Below are 20,641 nucleotides of genomic sequence, written 5' to 3'. Positions count from 1 at the left end.
GTAAAATGAGAAGGCTCTTAGGGAGAAATGAGTATTTTATTTGGGCAAGCTCTTTGTCTTCTAACAAAAAAGCAATTCAGCTATTTTCTAGACCTTTGGGGAGAAAATTATAAGTTCATTATCATCATCATCATCGTCATCATCATCATCCAGTTTTTTTTCCCATCAGGTTGCTGCTAAGAACACAAAATTGCAATCTCCTGTCTTATCTTTATCAGTAGTAGTAATAGTAGTAGTAGTAGTTGAAGTAGTAGTAGTAGTAGTAATATGGTGGTGGTGGTGGTGGTGGTAGTAGTAGTAGTACTGCTGGTGGTGGTGGTGGTGGTGGTGGTAGTAGTAGTAGTAGTAGTAGTAGTAGTAGTAGTAGTAGTAGTATAACAGCCAGCACTTAAGGTTTGCAAAGTACTTGATATACATTTTCTCCAAAAATCCTATATATTATGTCCTATTATTATCTCCATTTTACAGGGAATCTGAGCAAAGTTATATGAACAGGGTCATACAGCTAGGAAGCATTTGAAACATGTTTCAAACTCAGGTCTTCTTGACTCCCAAGTCTGATACTCCATCTGCTAGGCCACCTGATGGCTTAAGTGTACAATCAAAACTCTGACTTCAACTCCCGTAGAAAAATAAATGTGGGGAGGGCAGGAGCAAAGGTTGTAGATGAGGTTTGAAATACATTATCAGAAGTAAGGACCAAATTGTTAATGACATTTAGAAGCTCTCCATATGGATAGAAACCTCAGTGGCAAATTAGTCCATTCTGTACCTGAACAACAGTGCCCTTTGCTGAATCCCTCACAGTGGCCACCCAAGCTCCTTTCAAACACCTTCAGTAAAAGGGAAATCACCACTTCCTGAAGCAACCAATTGAAACCAGTCAGCTCCTTATTTTAAGAACTGTATCCTTATACTAATCCAAAAGCTGCATCATTTTAATTAATTCTACCCTGAGATCAAAAATGAGGCTAGTCCATATAATATTATCCTGAATTTGCTCCAAATGCCCTTTGCTCATGTCATATTATGGTGCCTAGATATTCAAATCTATTGCATTGGCAGGCATTTAACTTTGGCTTCAGTTTTACTTACTCATTCTATCTTTGAAGATGGGCATTATAACCTACCACCAGAAACCCTTTCCCAGGTATTGGGAAATACAGTAAAAAAAAATTCCTTGACTCCATTGCTGCTTGTGATAACTGCAAAACTTTTGGCAAATCACTTAACTGCTACAAGTCTCAGTTTCCTCATCTGTAAAATCGGTATGTAAACGTAAAATGCTTATAATGGGAAGCAGCAGAGTATATGGTACGGAGAACTGATCAGTAAAATCTGTGTTCAAGTTTCACCTCTCTGACATACTGACTGTTTGACCCAGGGCAAGTTACTCACCTCTCGATGACTATCTCTAACTCTCTAAGACTAAGAATTGAAATAACAAGGAAAACTAGTATTCTAATTTTTTATGACAATTTATTTTGTTTTGGTTTTTTTGTGTTTTTATTTGATGTTTTTTAGTTTTCAGCATTGATTTCCACAAGATTTTGAATTACAAATTTTCTCCCCATTTCTACCCTCCCCCCCACTCCAAGATGGCATATATTCTGATTGCCCCATTCCTCAGTCAGCCCTCCCTTCTATGATCCTTCTTCCACTCTTCCCCCCATCCCTTTTCCCCTCACTTTCTTGTAGGGCAAGATAGATTACTATGCCCCATTGCCTGTATATCTTATTTTCCCGTTGCATGCAATAACAACCTCTTTTTTGGGCATCTGCTTTTAAAACTTTGAGTTCCAAATTCTCTCCCCTCTTCCCTCCCCACCCATTCTCCCTAAGAAGGCAAACAATTCAACATAGGCCACACATGCATCATTATGCAAAACACTCCTATAAATAGTCATGTTGTGAAAGACTAACTATATTTCCCTCCCTCCTATCCTGTCCCCCTTTATTCAATTTTCTCCCTTGACTTTCTCCCTTTCTAAAAGTGTTTGCTTTTGATTACTTCTTCCTCCTATCTGCCCTTTCTTCTATTGTCCCCCTTTTTTATCCCCTTCTTCCTACTTTCACGTGAGGTAAGATATCCAATTGAGTGTGTATGTTATTCCCTCCTCAAGTCGAATCCAATGAGAACAGATTCACTCATTCCCCCTCACCTGCCCCCTCTTCCCTTCCAATGAACTGCTTTTTCTTGCCACTTTTATGTGAGATAATTTACCTCATTCTATCTCTCCCTTTCTCCCCCTCTCAATATATTCCTCTCTCATCCCTTAATTTTATTTTATTTTTTTAGATATCATCCCTTCATATTCAACTCATCTTGTGCCCTCTGTCTATGCATACGTACATTCCCTTCAACTACCCTAATACTGAGAGAGCTCTCATGAATTATGCACATCATCTTTCCATGTAGGAATGTAAGCAAAACAGTTCAACTTTAGTAAGTCCCTTATGATTTCTCTTTCTTGTTTACCTTTTCATGCTTCTCTTGATTCTTGCATTTGAAAGTCAAATTTTCTATTTAGCTCTGGTCTTTTCACTCAGAAAACTTGAAAGTCCTCTATTTTATTGAAAGTCTATATTTTGCCTTGGATTATTATACTCAGTTTTGCTGGGTAGGTGATTCTTGGTTTCAATCCCAAGTCCTTTGACCTCTGGAATATCATATTCCAAGCCCTTTGATCCCTTAATGTAGAAGCTGCAAGATCTTGTATTATCCTGATTGTGTTTCCACAATACTCAAATTGTTTCTTTCTGGCTGCTTGCGGTATTTTCTCCATGACCTGGGAACTCTGGAATTTGGTGACAATATTCCCAGGAGTTTTCTTTTTGGGATCTTTTTCAAGAGGTGATCAGTGGATTCTTTCAATTTCTATTTTACCCTCTGGTTCTAGAATATCAGGGAAGTTTTCCTTGATAATTTCTTGAAAGATAATATCTAGGCTCTTTTTTTGATCATGGTTTTCAGGTAATCCAATAATTTTAAATTATCTCTCCTGGATCTATTTTCCAGGTCAGAGGTTTTTCCAATGAGATATATCACATTATCTTCCATTTTTTTGTTACTTTGGTTCTGTTTTATAATAACTTGATTTCTCATAAAGTCACTAGCTTCCACTTGCTCCAATCTAATTTTTAAGGTGGTATTTTCTTCAGTGGTCTTTTGGACCTCCTTTTCCATTTGGCTAAGTCTGCCTTTCAAGGCATTCTTCTCCTCATTGGCTTTTTGGAGCTTTTTTGCCATTTGGGTTAGTCTATTCTTTAAGGTGTTATTTTCTTCAGTATTTTTTGGGTCTCCTTTAGCAAGTCATTGACTTGTTCTTCATGGTTTTCTCGCATCACTCTCATTTCTCTTCCCAAGTTTTCCTCTACTTCTCTTACTTGCTTTTCCAACTCCTTTTTGAGCTCTTCCATGGCCTGAGACCAATTCATATTTTTCTTGGAGGCTTTTGATGTAGGCTCTTTGACTTTGTTGGCTTCTTCTGGCTGTATGTTTCCCTCTTCTTTGTCACCAAAAAAGATTCCAAAGTATGAGATTGAATCTGAGTCTGTTTTCGCTGCCTGTTCATGTTCCCAAACAACTACTTGACCCTTGAGCTTTTTGGAAAAGTATGACTGCTTGTAGAGTAGATAGTACTTTGTCCCAAGTTTTAGGGGCCGCGCTGTTGTTTTCAGAGCTACTTCTACACAGCAAGCTCTGCCACACTAGCACTTCTCCTCCCCCAAGAACCGCCAACCCAGACCACGCCTCATATTCAAGCAGGCTCTGAGCTCCAGCTCTGATGGCTGCTTAATTCCTCCCACAGGGTGGGCCTGGGGCTGGAAGCAACTGCAGCTGGAAGCAGCCCCAGAGCTGCACCACCTCCACTGCCTCTGGGGTGGTGGCCAATGAAGAACTCCTTTCACTCTGTCCCAGCAGTTCTACCCACTAACCTTCTCTGTTGTCTTTGGCATTTGTGGGTTGAGAAGTCTGGTAACTGCTACAGCTCACTGATTCAGGGTGCTACGCCTGTTCCACCCCACTCCCGGTCTGGTTGGTCCTGGTGCAGCCATACCGGACTCTGCTCCACTCTGCTTCCAGCTCCCTTCTCCACAACCATCCAGGCTGTCCTGGGCTGGAGATCTGCTTCCCTCTGTTATTTCATGGGCTCTTCAGTTCTAGAATTTGTTTAGAGCCATTTTTATAGGTTTTTGGAGGGACCTGGGGGGGAGAGCTTATGCAAGACCCTGCTTTCCAGCTGTCATCTTGGCTCCACCACCTCTATGACAATTTAACATTAATATAGTGAGTCACGTTTATAAAGCCCATCAAGATTTACAAAATCCTTTTCATACTTATTTGATCTTCACAACAATCCTGTGAGGAAGATGCTGTTATTATCCTTATTTTGCAGATGAAGAACTCAAGAGATGATAAGCAACACGTACAGTGTACCACAGCAAGAGGCTGATGGGGGATTCAAACCAATGTCTTCCTGCATCCAAGACCAGCATTCTTTCCACTTACAAAGATATCCCCATGTAGACTATATAGAGGAGAACAGTGGGAAGCGAAATTGGAAAAGAACATCAAAGTTACATTATCTAAAACTTTTATTTCCAGATCAAGGAATATATATTTTATCCTATAGGCAGCAGATAACCACATTTTTTTTAACAGAGGAGTAATATGCCCAGACTCATACATTATAATGATTAATCTGATAGGTAAGTAATGGAGAAATTAAAGAGAAAAATGATTACCAGAAAAGATAGAAATTAGGATATCATTATAATAGTAGACGTGACAGGTAATGGGAGCTAAAACTGTGGCAGTTGCAATATGAGTAAAGAAGAGGCAGCAGATGTAAAAGATATTCTAGAGGTTAATTTTTAAATTAAATATATTTTTGGCAATTATTAATCATTTATATTTCTCTTCCCCCACTGAAAACCAAAGGAAAATAGCATCCTTGTAACAAATATGAATAGGCAAGCAAAATTAATTCCCACATTGGCCATGCCATGTGCGCGCACACACACACACGCACGCGCACACACACACACACACACACACACACTCAGCTGGGTATAGAAATTGATCTAATCCAGCAGTGAAGTAGGAGGAGAATGGACCAAGAGAAAGTGAGGGGTGATGATGAGGAAGGATGGATTAAGTGAGACAATGGACAGGTCAAGTGACTTGTGCATAGTCACATAGCCAGTATGCATCAGAGGTAGTATTTGAATCAGGTGCTTCCTGACTTTGAGATTGACCTTATCTTTACTACAGCACATGGCCTCATCACACTAATGTTCAAGGTTTATTCAAAGACTTCAAAGAAGTCCTCTGGTTTCTTGGGTAGAGCTCCCTTACATGGAAGATTCAAAGACATTAACAAAGATCACAAAGGAAGAAAAAAAAAAGCATGAGTGATTCATGAAGTTTGTAGATGGAGGAAATGTCCATGTTTATGAGGTTATGGAGCCATTAAAGAATGAAAGTATAACCTCTGGGAGTTGCTACTGGCTAAAAACATAAACAGGTTCTAGGAATATTGTAAAAAAAAATTTACAGATAGTTACAGCTTGCACAGTACACTACATAGAATAGGGATAGAAAAACGTACTTGATTTGTGATTTCTTTGGTGTAGAGAATCCCTGGATGAAGAAATTCCTTCTCTCTATTCAATTCAACTCCTCTCTGCAACTTTATAGCCTTGTAGTTTCCAGGGGTCGCCAAAAAGTGATTTGACCAGAATTTCATTGCCAGTAGGTATCAGAATCCAAACTTGAATCTATCTTCCAAACTCTAAATCCAGCTATCAGCTATATCACCTGGAGTGTATGAGGCCCTCAGGGAGGACTAGCACCTCTCGTGTGAGGGCTTGCCCCTCCTCTTTTCAGGGTTCCTCATCCACATTTGGTGTCGATCTGGCACCCAACTCTCACCTGTGGCTCCAAGAAGCTGTAGCATGTACAATGGCCACACCCCACCATAAACTTTTTTGTGATATCTTGGTTAGATATAGGTAACATCAAGTCTTTATATTCAGAAATAATGTATGTAATATAAAGATATTTTATTCTTTGATAGGTTGCAAGAATTCGGATGTGAATCCATTCATTCCCAGTACCTTTCTGTGGGGAAAATCATTAAGTTTGACCAATTTCTTCTGATGAGATTGGTCATTTTAGGTTATACTTATATGCTTCCTATTTTATCAATTTAGATACTCACCCATTTCATTTACATTTTCATCTTTATTACCTTTGTACAGTAGTCTCTTAACTTCATTTTTACAGTTGTTCTCTCTCCTCTTAAAAATAATTTATCTTATCACACTTTAGCCCTTGGAGATATTTTTGAAACAACTCATGAAATAAGCATTTGTTAGGTACTTAGTATCCAAATACAAGAGTGAGTCTCAACCCTCAAGGACCTTGCCTTCTATTATGGGGAAAAATATGTGTATACATACATATACATATGTGTATGCATATATACCACGTGTATACATACACATATGGATATATACCTACTTACACTAAATATACAGGGTAATTAGAAGGAAGGAATAGAAAATAAAGGGCTTATAACGGGCTTTATATAGTGCTTGAGCTGAGTCTCAAGGGAAATTATTCTAAGAGTCAAAGGTGAGAAGAGAACATATGCTAGTCTTGGGGATTCATTATTCTGATGTTGTTACACACTCCTCCAAGCTTCCAGTTATCAACAAATTATGTACATATATATATTCCTTCAGCACCTTTATCTTGGTCATTAATAAAGATGTGCAACAGAATAGGATGAGGATAGAGCCATGTAACACTTGAGCAGAGACCACCTTAGGTTGACATCAATCTATTAATCATTACTCTTTCAGTCCAGTCATCCAACCAGTTATAAATCCATATACATATACTATCTGACTATCCACATCTATTCCATCTTATCCACAAGTATAACATAAGACTTTGGAAATGTTTTGCTGAATTTCACTTAAACTATCTATGACATTACTGTGATCTAGCTTACGTATTCTTGATGAAACAACTCTAGCCCAGTTCAGCTCTTGGTACTCCAAACTATTTTTTGACCTGTGCCCCAAAGGCATTCTTACACTGAAGACACCTCTTCTGTGACTTCTTCCTCAGATTGCCAAGTTCCTTTTCTGAACTTCCAATTAAAAAAATACCTATGTCAGCTGTGCTCAACTCTAACCCAGCTCAAGTTCTTACTCAGCCAATTACTTTTCCACATTTTTTCCACTACTTGCTTTCCCCCAACTGCAGCCCCCATTCCCACTTTTCAGCTCCCTTTTATGTGTTGTCTTTCCCCACTAAATGAACTTCCTGAGAGCAGAAACTGTGTTTTGGTTTTGGTTTTGCTTGTTTGTTTGTTTTTGCATTTCTTTATATCCTCAGGACTTAGCAAGTACCTGCTGCATAAAGGGGTCTTCGTAAATGGTTCTTGATTTGACTTGACTTGAAATTTGGCAGGTAAAGGATTTGAAATTTATTTAACAATAATAGGAAACATTTTTGTTTTGGAATAGGAAGTATTTTGGTTTTTTGTTTTTGTATTTTTTTTAGCAGAAGGGTGACTTGATCATATCTGTATATAAGAGAGGTTATAACAAAAGCAATACAAAGAATAGTTTGAAGGGGGAAGAGAATAGGAGGCAGGGAGATCTGTTAAGAGACTATTGCTACAGTTTGGGTAGACAACAATGAGAAATTGTACTAGGATGGCAACGGGAGTGGAAAGAAGAACTCAGATCTGAGAGATGTAGAAATGTAATCAGCCAAGCCAGATAACTCCTTGGAAATGAAAGTAAAGGAGAGATAAGTATCAGAAACAATCCTAAAATTTTGAACATGAGGAGTCAGGCACAAATGGTGATTGACAGGTAGACAGAGTAAACGCAGAAGGAATAGCAGGTGTAGGGAAAACATAGTAAATTTGTTTTGGATGTATTGACTTTCAGATGCTTTTGAGCCATCCAGGTAGAAATGTTTTATAATTAGCAGTAGATACAGATTTGGATCTCAGAGGAGAGATCAGTGCTGAAGACAGAGACATAGAAATCACATATGTACAACCAGTAGTTGAAGCCAAGCTGTTAATATGATGGCTGAGTGAGAGAGTATGTATAGAGGAGAGGACCAAAGACAGACATTTGGGGAATGCCCAGATTAATGGGTTGTGAAGAGGATGAGAAGACTTTGAAGGAGAAAAGGAGAGATTAGTTACAGAGACAGGAGGAAACCATGAGAATGTTTTTTTTTTTTTTCTGAGACCAAAGGGCTGAAAATAAAGGCCTATGTATTTGGCTATTTGAATGTCACTGATGACCTTAGGGAAAGCAGTTTCACCTGAGTTATGGGAGTGGAAGCACAAGGGCAAACATGGAGGAGAAAGTGGGCAATCAGAAATTGTTGTCACTGGGAGTAGAAAACTTTTTCAAGTTTAGTAGGGGCATGAGGGTGAGAAATGAGACATTGACTAGACAAGAAAGATCAAAAACAATCTTTTTAGTGCTTGGGAGACCAAATTATGTTTGGGAACAGATGAGAGTGAGTCAGTGGAATGAGGAGAACTTAAAATTCACAGAGAGGATATGACACCTGAAAAAAAGGTACTGGAGGAGATGGAAGGAAATGGAATCAGCAATGTAAAAAGAGGTGAAATTTAGTGAAAAGTAGGACTCCTTCCTATTCTCTAAAACAAAGAAAGGACAGGGTCAGAGATGATCAAAGATAACTAAAGGAATCAATGCTAAATTGTCTTAACATTCTCAAGAAAGTAGGAAATCATCTGTTACTTTGCTACCATGAAGAGCTGAGATGCAGTTAGGTGGAGGGCGACAGGAAGAAGAGGGTGCAGAGGACAAATGAAAGGATGGAAAATGTGCCAGTGAGAAATGGGATAGGTGGTCGCTATGGTTGGACTAGAAGGACTGTCACACTGCTATACATGGTCAGCATATGTTTTATCATGAATTTATGTTAAATCAAATCAGCTCTATTCTGTAACTTTCTCCATTTGGACCGTGGAGCAATGGGGGTAGATAAATTGAATGGAAGTTGTTATCCAAGAATGAGAATTTGTAGGTTAGAAAAACAGTAAAGTCAGTGATATAAGTAAAATTTTAATGTGTCCTTGGCTTTGCCTAGAGAGTGACTTTGTCAATAAACTAATTTCAGTCCACATGAGACACTGCAGTACAAGACAGGGGAAAAGGTACTTTGCTGCATCCAGGGTGTGCTGGAGTCAATTCGTACTACCTCAGAAGAGCTGATTGTTAAATATTTCAGTGCAAGCATATGCGCTGAAGCATTGGCAAACATGGCAAATCAGAGTTTTGTTACAAGTCTAGGCTTAAGAAAGTGAAGAAAAAATGTTAATAATACAGATTAAACTTAAAAGTTTATCCTGTGTACATTTTTTTTTTAGAGAGCTAGTTCTTAAACATTTGCCAGCATACCCCCGGCTACATCTCTTTAAAAGGCTATTCACAAATACTTTGAATCTCTTCTTTAAAGAGATTCAATTAATAGCAGATCTTAGGAAAAATTAGTAAATGCAAATGCAGTCTTTCTACTTGGTGTATGTTTATAAAAGTATGCAGGAATTGGTCCCAGAGTTGAATATGATGTAGAAAACAGTATGAATTGTCTCTAAGAAATTACTTATTGCTTTTAAAGACACCCTGAAACAAATGCCTATCTTTTTTAATATTAATATTATTCTGATGATGCTATTTGGTGGTGAGTCATAAAATACCATTTTCTCAAGAATTAATGTTGACTGTCACCCAAAGGGTAATGAAAGGCAAGTGGTGGGCTCGAGTATGCTGATTCATTTTACCAATGAATAATTACAGAAAAGGCCTTGTATAAAGAACATTATCTGAAAGAGACGTACAACCAAAAAAAGGCTTCATGTCATGTGGCAAGAGCAAAGCGTTACTAACTGGTTGGCGCTCTACATTCTCCATAAATATTTACTCAATACCAAGAAATCTAGAGAAAGGCTCCATGAAACTCTAGGTGGACCCATCTGAAGAATATCTAGTGGAGTGGGGATTAGAGTTACTTAGGATGGGAAGGCATGGATGGCTCTCAACCCCATCAGTGGAGAGAGTATTCATGTTGGTGAGATTATAGATCCATTGAAGTGTGAATAAAGAAAGCACTTACTTCATGTTACAATGCTCCATTTTTCAAAACCTATTAGTCCCTTTAAACTTCTTCCTTTTATTCTTTTTTTTTTTCAAGATAGACCAACCATTTTATTTTCCTCTGATCGGTTTAGGAATGTTGATAGACAGATAGCTCTTTACATGGGCTTTGGAGGGGGTCTGGGGGCAGCACCTGCAGGCCTGAATCGGGGCGGGGGCGTCCGATCCTTCCGAGCCTCACAGGAGCGATTCCTCACTGCCTCGCTGTGGATCGTGCAGCTCACACAGTAATGTAGTTTCACATACAGTTTGGGCAGGACATAGGAGTTGAAGATGCTGGCCTCGGAGATGTCCCTGACGGCCGCGGCTTCCACGATGTTGTGGATGACAAATTTCTTGATGGCCTTGTCCTTTGGCATACAGCGGGCGCAGTTGGTACAATTGCACGAGGCCGCGGAGCGCTCGTTGTTCCTCCTCTTCTTGGTCATCTTGGAAGCCAGGAACCGAGAAAAAAAAAACCCTTTTATTCTTTTCATGGAAAACACTACTCTTTTTAGTAAGCACACATGGAAGACCATTCTTACCCAGGTTCAAAGCTTTAGAGCTGGAAGGAGTCTCAGAGGCTATTGAGTCCTTCGTCATATAGATGAGGAAGGCAAGATGTTAAGTGATTTTCCCAGAGCCACACAACTAGTTAGTAACTGAAGCCGGATTTGAACGTAGGTCTTCCAGACTCCAAATCCTACACTCTACCCACTAGACCACAATCCCTCTCTATGTGGCAGCTATCATTTAAACAGCTATAACTTCTCAAGTGCCCTTAAGCATCTTTACAATTCTAATCAAATAGGGAGCTAGAGTTGTTGGTATCTTTGGAGTATTCTTGGAAGTATGAACAATGATGTGTTCTACTGAATTACCATACTATTCACTCTTCCTACAGACTTCACAGTCATACGCTTTTATATTTGTGACTTCAAATATCCATGATTTCATTCCTGTGGATAATCACTCCACTGATACAAATGTAATTCTTCTATAATTTACTAAATGTTTTAATAGGTTGTGGGGAGAAAAAAATAAGAATGTTATCTTACCTGGTGGCCAGTCTTCTGATGAGAAACTCCTCCAAACTTAGCTGAACTAGCTTTTAGGCAACAAACTTGTCAGTTTCCAGTTCCATATCTGAAACTTTCTCAGATGGATAGGACCGGCCAGAACTTGACATCTTCTGGCACAACCTTCAAGACCCCAGAATCACTTCCACAGTGAGACTATGAAAAGAGTGGGAATGTAGTTGAAGGGCAGGGTGGGGAGGAAGTTAGGGAGAAGAGTCATACATGCATACAAAATAAATACAGGAATTCATGAGGGAAAGACTATCTTTCATCTTAGCCAGTAGTTCAGTCAATAGAGCTCTGGTCTTGGAGTCAGAAAGACCTGAGTTCAAATCTGGCCTCAGATACTAGCTGTGTGAGCTTGGTCAAGTCGCTTACCATCTATCTGCCTCAGTTTCCTTAGTTGTAAAATGGGGATAATAATAGCACCTACTTTTCACAATTGTTATGAATATCAAATGAGATATTTGTAAAGTACTCAGCACAGTGCCTGGCACATAATAGGTGCTATATAAATGCTAGGTATTATTATTATTATCATCAATCAATCAGAAAACATTTATTAAATGCCTACTATTTGCCAGGCACTATGCTAAGCTCTGGGGATACAAAGAAAAGCAAAAGACAGTACCTACCCTGAAAGAACTCACAATATAGATAATAGAAAATTTAAAAGAAGATAATGTATGCAATTATTTTTCTATTCAAAAGATGGCTGCAGATTGAATTGTAGATAAGGAAAATGCTATTGATCCCTAGCAAGCTTCTCATTTGTTAGCCCCTTCAAAAGTTCTTTCATATTTTTGTTACAAACTTTTGTAACTTCAACTCTCTTCACCTGAGAGATTTTGATGAGAAATTAATTTTTCAAAATTACTAGAGACCTAGGTTATCAATAATATATTTGCTTGTTGCTGGTAACACATTTGATGTTCATTGTGTGGACAGCATGGAATTTACCTGCTCTGTAATTACGACAGAGATAGATTTATTTTGCCGCCTCATTGAGTAATCAGTCAGCTGTTGCCTTCTTGCCTTTGAATAAGTTTTATTGCCAGTAATGAAATCATGAAGCAGAAGATGAAATCTGTAGAAGAGCTTAGTATGTGTTTCATCTGTGGCATTGTTGGGGATGAAATGAGAGGGAAATTGCTTTCATACTTGCACTTTTTGAGGCAGGATTGCATGTACACTGGAAATGTTCATATTTTGGATTTCTTTACAAAGTTGTCTTAAAATTTAATAAAAATCTCCCTTACTTTAAAATCTCAAGGTCAATTATCCTTGGAAAGACAGTGTTAGAAAGCAGATTCAAAAAATACTTACATTTCCTTTATGTAAGAGCTTCTAATTTCAAAAACAGATGGATATAAATGTGTAGTTAAAGGCCACTTCTTTCTAGTTTGACAAAAAAGAAAATTTCCTGAGTCTCTTTGTTTCAACTTTCTTCCCACTCTAATTCATCTTCCACTTAGCTGCACAGATGATTTTTCTAAATTATAGGCTACCCTTCCTATTCAACGATCTCCAGTGGCTCCCTATTACCTCCAGGATCAAATATAAACTCATTTTCGGCATTTAAATCTCTTTACAAGCTTCCCCCTTACTACTTATGTAGTCTTTTTATACTCTGAGACCCTTCTCCCTGTTAACCCCTCTCATCCCAGATCAGATTCCCAAATAAGTGTTTGAAAAATGCTGGAAAAATTCAGGGAAACTTGAATTATGTACCTGTTGCAAAAATGTATTAGCTGTGTAATCTTGGGCAAGTTTTCTTATCTCTATTTGCCTCAGTTTCCTGATCTGTAAAGAGAAAAATAATAATGGTACCCACCTCCCGGGTTTGTTATGGGGATCAAAATGAAATAATGATTGTAAAGTGCTTAACACGATGACTTGCATATGCTAAGCACTACATTACTATTATTTCTTTAATTAAATGTAATTGTTCTGTACCATATATTCCATACCAACTCTAAAGTGGTTAAAGGGGTTTTAAAATGCCAAAGACAATAAGATGAATGATTTTTACATGTGATAGTTTGGAAATGCAATTGATTTCATCTGAAATTTTGTTCCACTTTTTAAATTCATGATATCATTTATGTTGTTATTGTATATCTGAATTCTATTATATTCTAAAATTTGAGAGACTACTGTAACAAAAATGTTATTAGACAAAAAAACCTTTTTAATCTGGATATTATACATGAATTGGGCTTTTAAAAGGATATGATAAAATAGGTATTTGAAAATTATTAAATATTTAATGAGGTATATTTTTTATAAAGCAGAAAAAAGTTTATTCCAATGGTGAATTTTTATTTGAAATTATTGGTTATTATGAAAGTGTATAGGGTGGTTTAAAGATGTAGCTTCAACACATTAATGATGAGTCAACTATTAGGTATTTGTTGTATTCTGAAGCCCTAGAATATCAGTAGTTTTAATTTATAAGTAAGGGATAAATGAAATATTAACTGTTAGGGATACATCAGAAAAGATATTCAAGCCCTAAGTTGTGGTTAGTGAAATTTTGCTATTTAGGGTAAAAATTCCTGAGACTAGAATTTACTATTATTTTGAATTCTGAATGCAGGGATAGTTGTCTGAATGACCACGAGGCCAATAATAGAAAATGGCACATGCTGAGAACTGCTAATGGTAGATATGTGTACCTGGGGAAAGGTATATGCAATGAAATAATATCAGAATTTTTACAGTCAATTTCTCATATAAAGGTCTCATTTCGCAAATATAAAAGGAATTCATTCAAATTTATAAAAATAAGAGGCATTCCCCAGTTGATAAATGGTCAAAGAATATTAACAGGCAGTCTTCAAAAAAATTAAAGTTAATTATAATCATATGAAAAAACATTCTAAATCACTATTGATTGGAGAAATGCAAATTAAAACAACTCTGGGGTAGCACCTCACAACTATCAGATTAGAGAACACAGCAGAAAAGGAAAATGGCAAATGCGGGAAAGGATGGGGGCGGGGGGAATGAGACACTAATGCACTGTTGGTGGAGTTATGAACTGGTCCAACCATTCTGAAGAGCAATTTGGAAATATGCCCAAAGGGCTATAAAACTGTGCATAACTTCTGAATCACAATTCGATTACTAGGTCTGCATCCCAAAGAGATAAAAGAAAAGGAACCCATATGTACAAAAATACTTAGGGCATTTCCTTTGTTGTGGCAGATTGGAAGAGATGCCCGTCAATTAGGGAATGGCTTAACAGGCTATAGTATATGATTGTGATGGAATACTAATGTGCTATAAGAAATGATGAGTAAGATGATTTTAGAAAAAAACCTGAGAAGACGCATATGATTTGATACAATAAAAGGAATGTTGTAACAGCGATCAACTATGAAAGACTTAGTTACTCTGGTCAAGACTGTGATCCAATACAGTTCTAAAGAGTTCATGATGAAAAATGTTATCCACCTCCAGAGAGAGAATCGATGAACTCTGAGTGCACATTGAAGTATAGTTTTTTTCACTTTCCTTATTTTTCTTGTGACATGGCTAATATGGAAATATATTTTTCATGATTTCATATGTATAATTGATATCATATTGCTTGCCTTCTCCATGGATGGGGGAGGAGCTGGAGGGAGAGAATTTAGAACTCAAAATATTTTTAAAAGAATGTTAAAAATAAATGAATGATAGATTATAGACAGCAAAAAAATCTTTCTAGAATATAAAATTAACTTGTTTTGTTGTTATCATTGCTGTTGTTGTTCAGTTGTATCCAATCCTTTGTGGCCATACTTGGGATTTTCTTGGTGAAGGTACTGGAGTGGTTTGCCATTTCCTTCTCCAGCTCATTTTACAGATGAGAAAACTGGGACAAACAAGGTTAAGTGACTTGCCCAGAGTCACACAGCTACTACGTGTATGAGGCTAGATTTGAACTCAAGGAAATAAGTCTTCCTGACTCCAGGTCTGGCACTCTATCTACTGCACCACTGAGATTCCCTTTTTGTTGTTACCTTTCAAAAACAGACAAATGATTCCAGCACAGGTATCTATCAACTAGGAAAGCTAAAGCCTAAAGAGGAGCAGGTGGGAGGGAAGATAGTATGTAGAGGGAGATGGGAGTCCAAGACTAGGAACTAGCTAAAGATTCCCGGACCCAGTCACTGTGTTATTCTAAATCTGAATAAAGATTTAGAAGCCTTTGACAGTCAGATCAACGAGTAATAATGGTTAGGGCACACCCTAGATTAGATTGCCCCAATACAACTCTATCCCAACCCCCAGTGGTAGACCACCCCACACAAACTGCCTTGTAGCACAGCGTCTGGCCAGCTATCCTAAAGTACTAAAAAACCCAGCACTTAAAACATACCCCAGTTAATATTTAGAAGTAGCAAAACAAGGCCCAAACATATCTTTCAGAAGTGTACAACACCTGGCCCTTACAAAGAGTTCTATGTCCATTCGTGTCATGGACCCCTTCTCAGAATAATGTCTTTTAAATACACAAAATGAAATACATAGGATTATAAAGGAAATCAATTATATCAAAATATAGTTTTGAAAATATTTTTAAAACTTCACAGAAACCAGGATAAGAACCCCTGTCCTTAGACATGCTATAGCTTCTACAGGGCTCTTTATAGAGTCCTGAAGCTTCCTTTCCTCAGTATGTCTAGTTTTTTCTCAGTTTGCAAAGCAAACTGTGTCATCAGTCATTGCTGGTTAGGGGACACTGCTAAGACGCTAATAAATCCATATCTTCCAGTCCTTTCAAGGTTCAAAAGGTTTCCCCCTAGCCAAAGGGGATAGTGGGGGAGGAGGCCAAAGCTCTTCTCCTCAAACACTTCTCTCAGAGGCTTTGCTGGAACTCATATCTCCTGGCTCACTAATGAAATGTTCAGAATGTTAATATCTAAAATCTGTAAGGTTTGAGTCTCTTCACCCAGTCCCAATATATTTCATTGATTTCATCCAATGGCTTGAAGCTCTCTACTCTTTCTTCACTCGTCTAACAAGGTTGCTCAACTTCAGTTTGATTCCTTTGATTCACTGGTTGATATCTTAGTCACACCTTGTTCCTACTGCTAATTGATTCATTCAAGAATTCTGGATCTTCTGCAATTATTGACGTCAGATTATACAGCACTCCAGATACATAAACCACCTCCTTCCTAAAACAACCATCACGGAAAAGCTATGGGGGGAACTAATGCAAGAACCATCAGACTACCTGAAATCCATGACCCAAAAAAGTCTAGATACCATATTTCAAGAAATCATGAATAAAAAATTGCCCAGATCTCTAAGAACCAGAGGGCAAAGTAAAAATAGAAAAAAAAATCTATTTGTCACTCCCTGAAACACCAAAACATCTAGGTCAAAGAAAAAAGCAATACCAAATGAGACATACATATATATTAGACATGGCAAATGAGTGGGTTTGTTTTGCTTGACATGTTACAAGGATTGTGTTGTTATTTTTTATTTGGGAAAAAAGGAGATCTTGCTATTATGAAGAAGGTAAAGGAAAAGAAAGGAAAGGAAAGGGGAGGGGAGAGGAGAGGAAGGGAAGGAGGAAGGGAGGAAGGAAGGAGGGAAGGAGAGAAGGAAGGAAGAGAAGGAGGGAGGAAAAGAAGGACAAATGGAGGGAGGGAAGGAAGGTGGAAAGGAAGGAGGGAGGTAGGGAGAAAGGAAGAAAGATGAGAGGAAGGGAGTAAACAGGGAGAGAGGGCGGGAAGGAGGGAAGGAAAGAAGAAAGGAAGGAAGGGACAGAGGTATGGAGGAAAGTGGGTTATTGAAGCATTTTTACAATACACAAAAGAGAATAGATGCTCAGCAGAAAGAACTAACAAGCAGGACAGCTTTAAAAGGGACATGTTGAATTCATTTTATATAAAGTAAGTTGCATGTAGCAGAGATTTGCAATTCCATATATCCTCTTTTCTGTTGTATTTTGTATATGAACTTGTTCTTTTTCTGATGATTTTTAAATTCAGAATTTTAAAAGCATAAGTGCATTTTTGATTGATCAAATACACTTCAGGGTCATTATTTTCCTTTTTTGACAAAAAAAAAACATCCATTTCCTCGGTAAAAGTTTCCATCCCAACCTGAGAATTTCACCAAAATAGAAAGTGATTTTCCATATATATTGAACTGAAAGGGAGAAGGAAACATACTTAAAATGTACTTTAGAAAGCAATATTTGTGACCATGGTCAGCCTTATGATTTTCTAATCACCAAGCACCAAAATTTGACAAGTGTTAGACAGTAAATAATAGGGAGAGGGCAGAGGAAGAGCAGTGAACAGATTATGTATATACTTTGAGTTGTGAGAAGAATCGCAACTTTTACTTATCTTTGATGAGGTACATCATTTCTATTCATTTTCTGATGTGCATATTCACTACTTATAAAACCCAAACAACTGTTCTTACTATTGAGGAAGAAAGAAACTGCTACAAGTGTGCGCGATGTGTAGATCAAAGATTGAAGTATAAATGCTGCTTTCTGAGATGTCTCATTAGATCTGCACTGGCTTAGATAAATTGGACAGCTTACTTGGATGCTTGGATGGATCTGTCATCATATCCTTCTAGAACTTTCTTAGCCTATGCAATTCATGTCCATACCTTTTCATAAATTCTCTACATTTCCTGGAAGTTTTCCCCCACTTCTGTTAATATTTTAAAGGAGTGGATATATTATCTGACATATTCATATCTTTCATTCTTACTAGATGTCCCAACTTCTTTACCAACCATACATAGAATTGAATGTTTCATGCTGAGGGGACTTTAAGAGAACATTTTGTCCAAACCCCTCATTTTTCAGATGAGGAAACATTATGTCACTAATGATGTGTTTTATAACACTAGTTATGCATAAACTAATATTTATCACACAGGAAAAAATATTTATCACACAGACACCCACTTCCACCCACTATGCATTCTTCCTAACCCTGCCCCATGATACAATGGAAAGAACACTGGCTCTGGAGTCAGAAAAACTGGATTTAAATCCTGTATTTGATAATGAAACTGTCACGTTGGGTAATTCACTTAAAAATCCCTGGACCTAAGTTTTCACATCTATCAAATGAAGTGGTTGAATTAGTTGGTTTCTGAGGTTCTGTACCTTTTCCCTAAATCCAAACTTACCCATTTCCATTGTGTGCTACTGTCCAGCCCCAGGGTTCACAGACTCAGTTATCATCCTCAATTTTTCCTTCTTTCTCACTCCCCATATCCAATCAGTTGTCAGGTCCTATCCATTCTACACCACCCCCCTTCCCCGAACATCTATCCTGTCTATCCTCTTTACACCATTCACCCCAGTTCAGGTTCTCTTTGTCTTCTGTCTGTTGTAATAATCTCTAATTGGTCTCCCTGCTTTCCATCTTTTCCTCTTTAATCCATCCTTCCAAAAATTATCTTCTTAAAGCAATTATCTAACCACATCACACACACCTCACGTCTTCCCCCTCTCCCCACCGCACAAAAATCTTCTGCAATTCCCTATTGCCTCTCTGTTACAATGAAGCTCCTTAATCTGATATTTAAGGCCCTGCACACTCTAGCTCCCACCTGTCTTCCAGCATTATTTGATGTAGCTCCCTTTCATAAACTCTTGTGTTCCAGTGAAGCTGAAATGAAAGCCATACCTCAAACTTTGGACTTCAACTCCTTCTTTCACATACTTACACAAGGCATTCCCCATGTTTGCAATAAATTCTCTCATTAGTAGCACCACTCAGAAGTCTTGTCATCCATTAAAGCCCTACTCATGCATTACCTTCTTCATGAAGTTCTCCCGTATCCCTCTCTTCCCCTTCCCCCACCATGGTTGTTATTGCTCTCTCCCCCCTCCATTTTTCTGGTGTATACTTATATGTTCACATGATGTCTCCCAATGGTAGAATGTCATTGAAGGCAATAACTTTTTTGTTTTGCTTTTGATCCTCAGTACCTTGTATATAGTAGGTATTTAATAAATGTTTGTTTGAATTTTGCTGATTTGAATTGAATTCCATTTCCTCTTGACTAGCTTTTTGATTCTTCCAAGTTTGTGATAATTCATGATTCCAAGCTTTCACCATAGGAATATTGGTATTAAAGAAATAGGTTTTTGCAACAGCATGTACCTTAGGATAAGAATGATAGAGCCCCAAAACATTATTCCTTAGATTTACTAAATACCTATGGATCCTTGTCAGTTTTCTAATATTCTTTACCTTTCTAACCAAGACCATAATCACACTGAGACATTTATAAGGACTGACCTGGTCAGAGTTGCCCAGATCATATTGAGAACTATGAAACTTCCTCACACACACCCAATTACTTGAATTATTATGTGACCCATAACTATTTGGGGATCTCCATTAGTATAAAATTCCTGCCCAACATCCTGTCTCTAACACTCAAATTTTTATAGTTTTAGTCCATGGAGACCTTTTTTTCTATGTTTTAACCCATTGAAATGTGCCCTTTTCTTGACCTCATCCTGCCTTCTCCTCCATCAACATATTTCCACATGACAGGTCCCATGCCTGAGCACATTCCCTCCTCATTTTCACCATGAAGCTTTCCCTGGCTACTCTTATATGACCCTAAGTGAAAAATAATTTCTCCCTCTTCATGTTTTCCTAAATCACTACCTGGATTTCATCCATGGTACAAACTTATTCTACCTTGTATTATACTCTTCTACATGCAACTTATATCTCTTTTAGGAGATTATAAATTCCTTGAGGCTAGGGAACAAGTTCGTTTTTATCCTTGTATCCCTGGCAGCCAGCACAATTCCTTGTACATAGTAAATACTAAATAAACATTTGGGGATCTCTTCTGTGGAACGACCTCTTGGGCTGCCCTCGTCCTGCCGCCGCCACCATGCCCCTGAAAATCAAGGAAATAAAAGACTGCCTGCTCACAGCCTGGAGAAAAGATGCTAAATCTGTCAAGATCAAGAAAAACAAGGACAATGTGAAGTTTAAGGTTCAATACAGCAGGTACCTGTACACATTGGTCATCACAGACAAAGAGAAGGCAGAAAAACTTAAACAGTCCCTGCCTCCTGGTTTGGCTGTGAAGGAGCTAAAGTGAAGGAATCATTCAATGTTCCACCTGTATTAAAATTAGGGGGAAAAAAGAAAAAATGTTTGGAGTTTTTTCATTCTCAATAATTCTGTGAGATATGGTCATCCATCTACAAAACAAGTATCTTGTTCTCATTTTAAAGATGGGGAAACTGAGGTTTTGAGAGGTAAGCTACCTTCCTGACTCATAATACTAGTAAGTGGTAGAGCTGAGACTGGCTCTTACGTCTTCTGATTACTGATTCA

General features: G+C 37.9%; 2 protein-coding genes across 2 annotated transcripts; one reads left to right on the top strand and one right to left on the bottom strand.

Moving 5' to 3' along the window:
* Positions 1–10,331: 10,331 nt before the first annotated feature.
* On the bottom strand, positions 10,332–10,661 carry LOC118837060 (40S ribosomal protein S26-like). The gene has a single exon (XM_036744076.1). The coding sequence runs from the start codon at positions 10,659–10,661 to the stop codon at positions 10,332–10,334; it is 330 nt and encodes a 109-aa protein (XP_036599971.1).
* Positions 10,662–20,189: 9,528 nt separating this feature from the next.
* LOC118843460 (60S ribosomal protein L38-like) lies at positions 20,190–20,402 on the top strand. The gene has a single exon (XM_036751114.1). It carries the CDS (start codon positions 20,190–20,192, stop codon positions 20,400–20,402), a length of 213 nt encoding a protein of 70 aa, XP_036607009.1.
* Positions 20,403–20,641: the final 239 nt, after the last annotated feature.

This window comes from Trichosurus vulpecula, chromosome 1 (genome assembly GCF_011100635.1).
Source record: "Trichosurus vulpecula isolate mTriVul1 chromosome 1, mTriVul1.pri, whole genome shotgun sequence".
Classification (NCBI taxonomy): domain Eukaryota; kingdom Metazoa; phylum Chordata; class Mammalia; order Diprotodontia; family Phalangeridae; genus Trichosurus; species Trichosurus vulpecula.
Note: the sequence above shows the minus strand (reverse complement) of the source record. Positions and strands in the feature narration are given on the sequence as shown.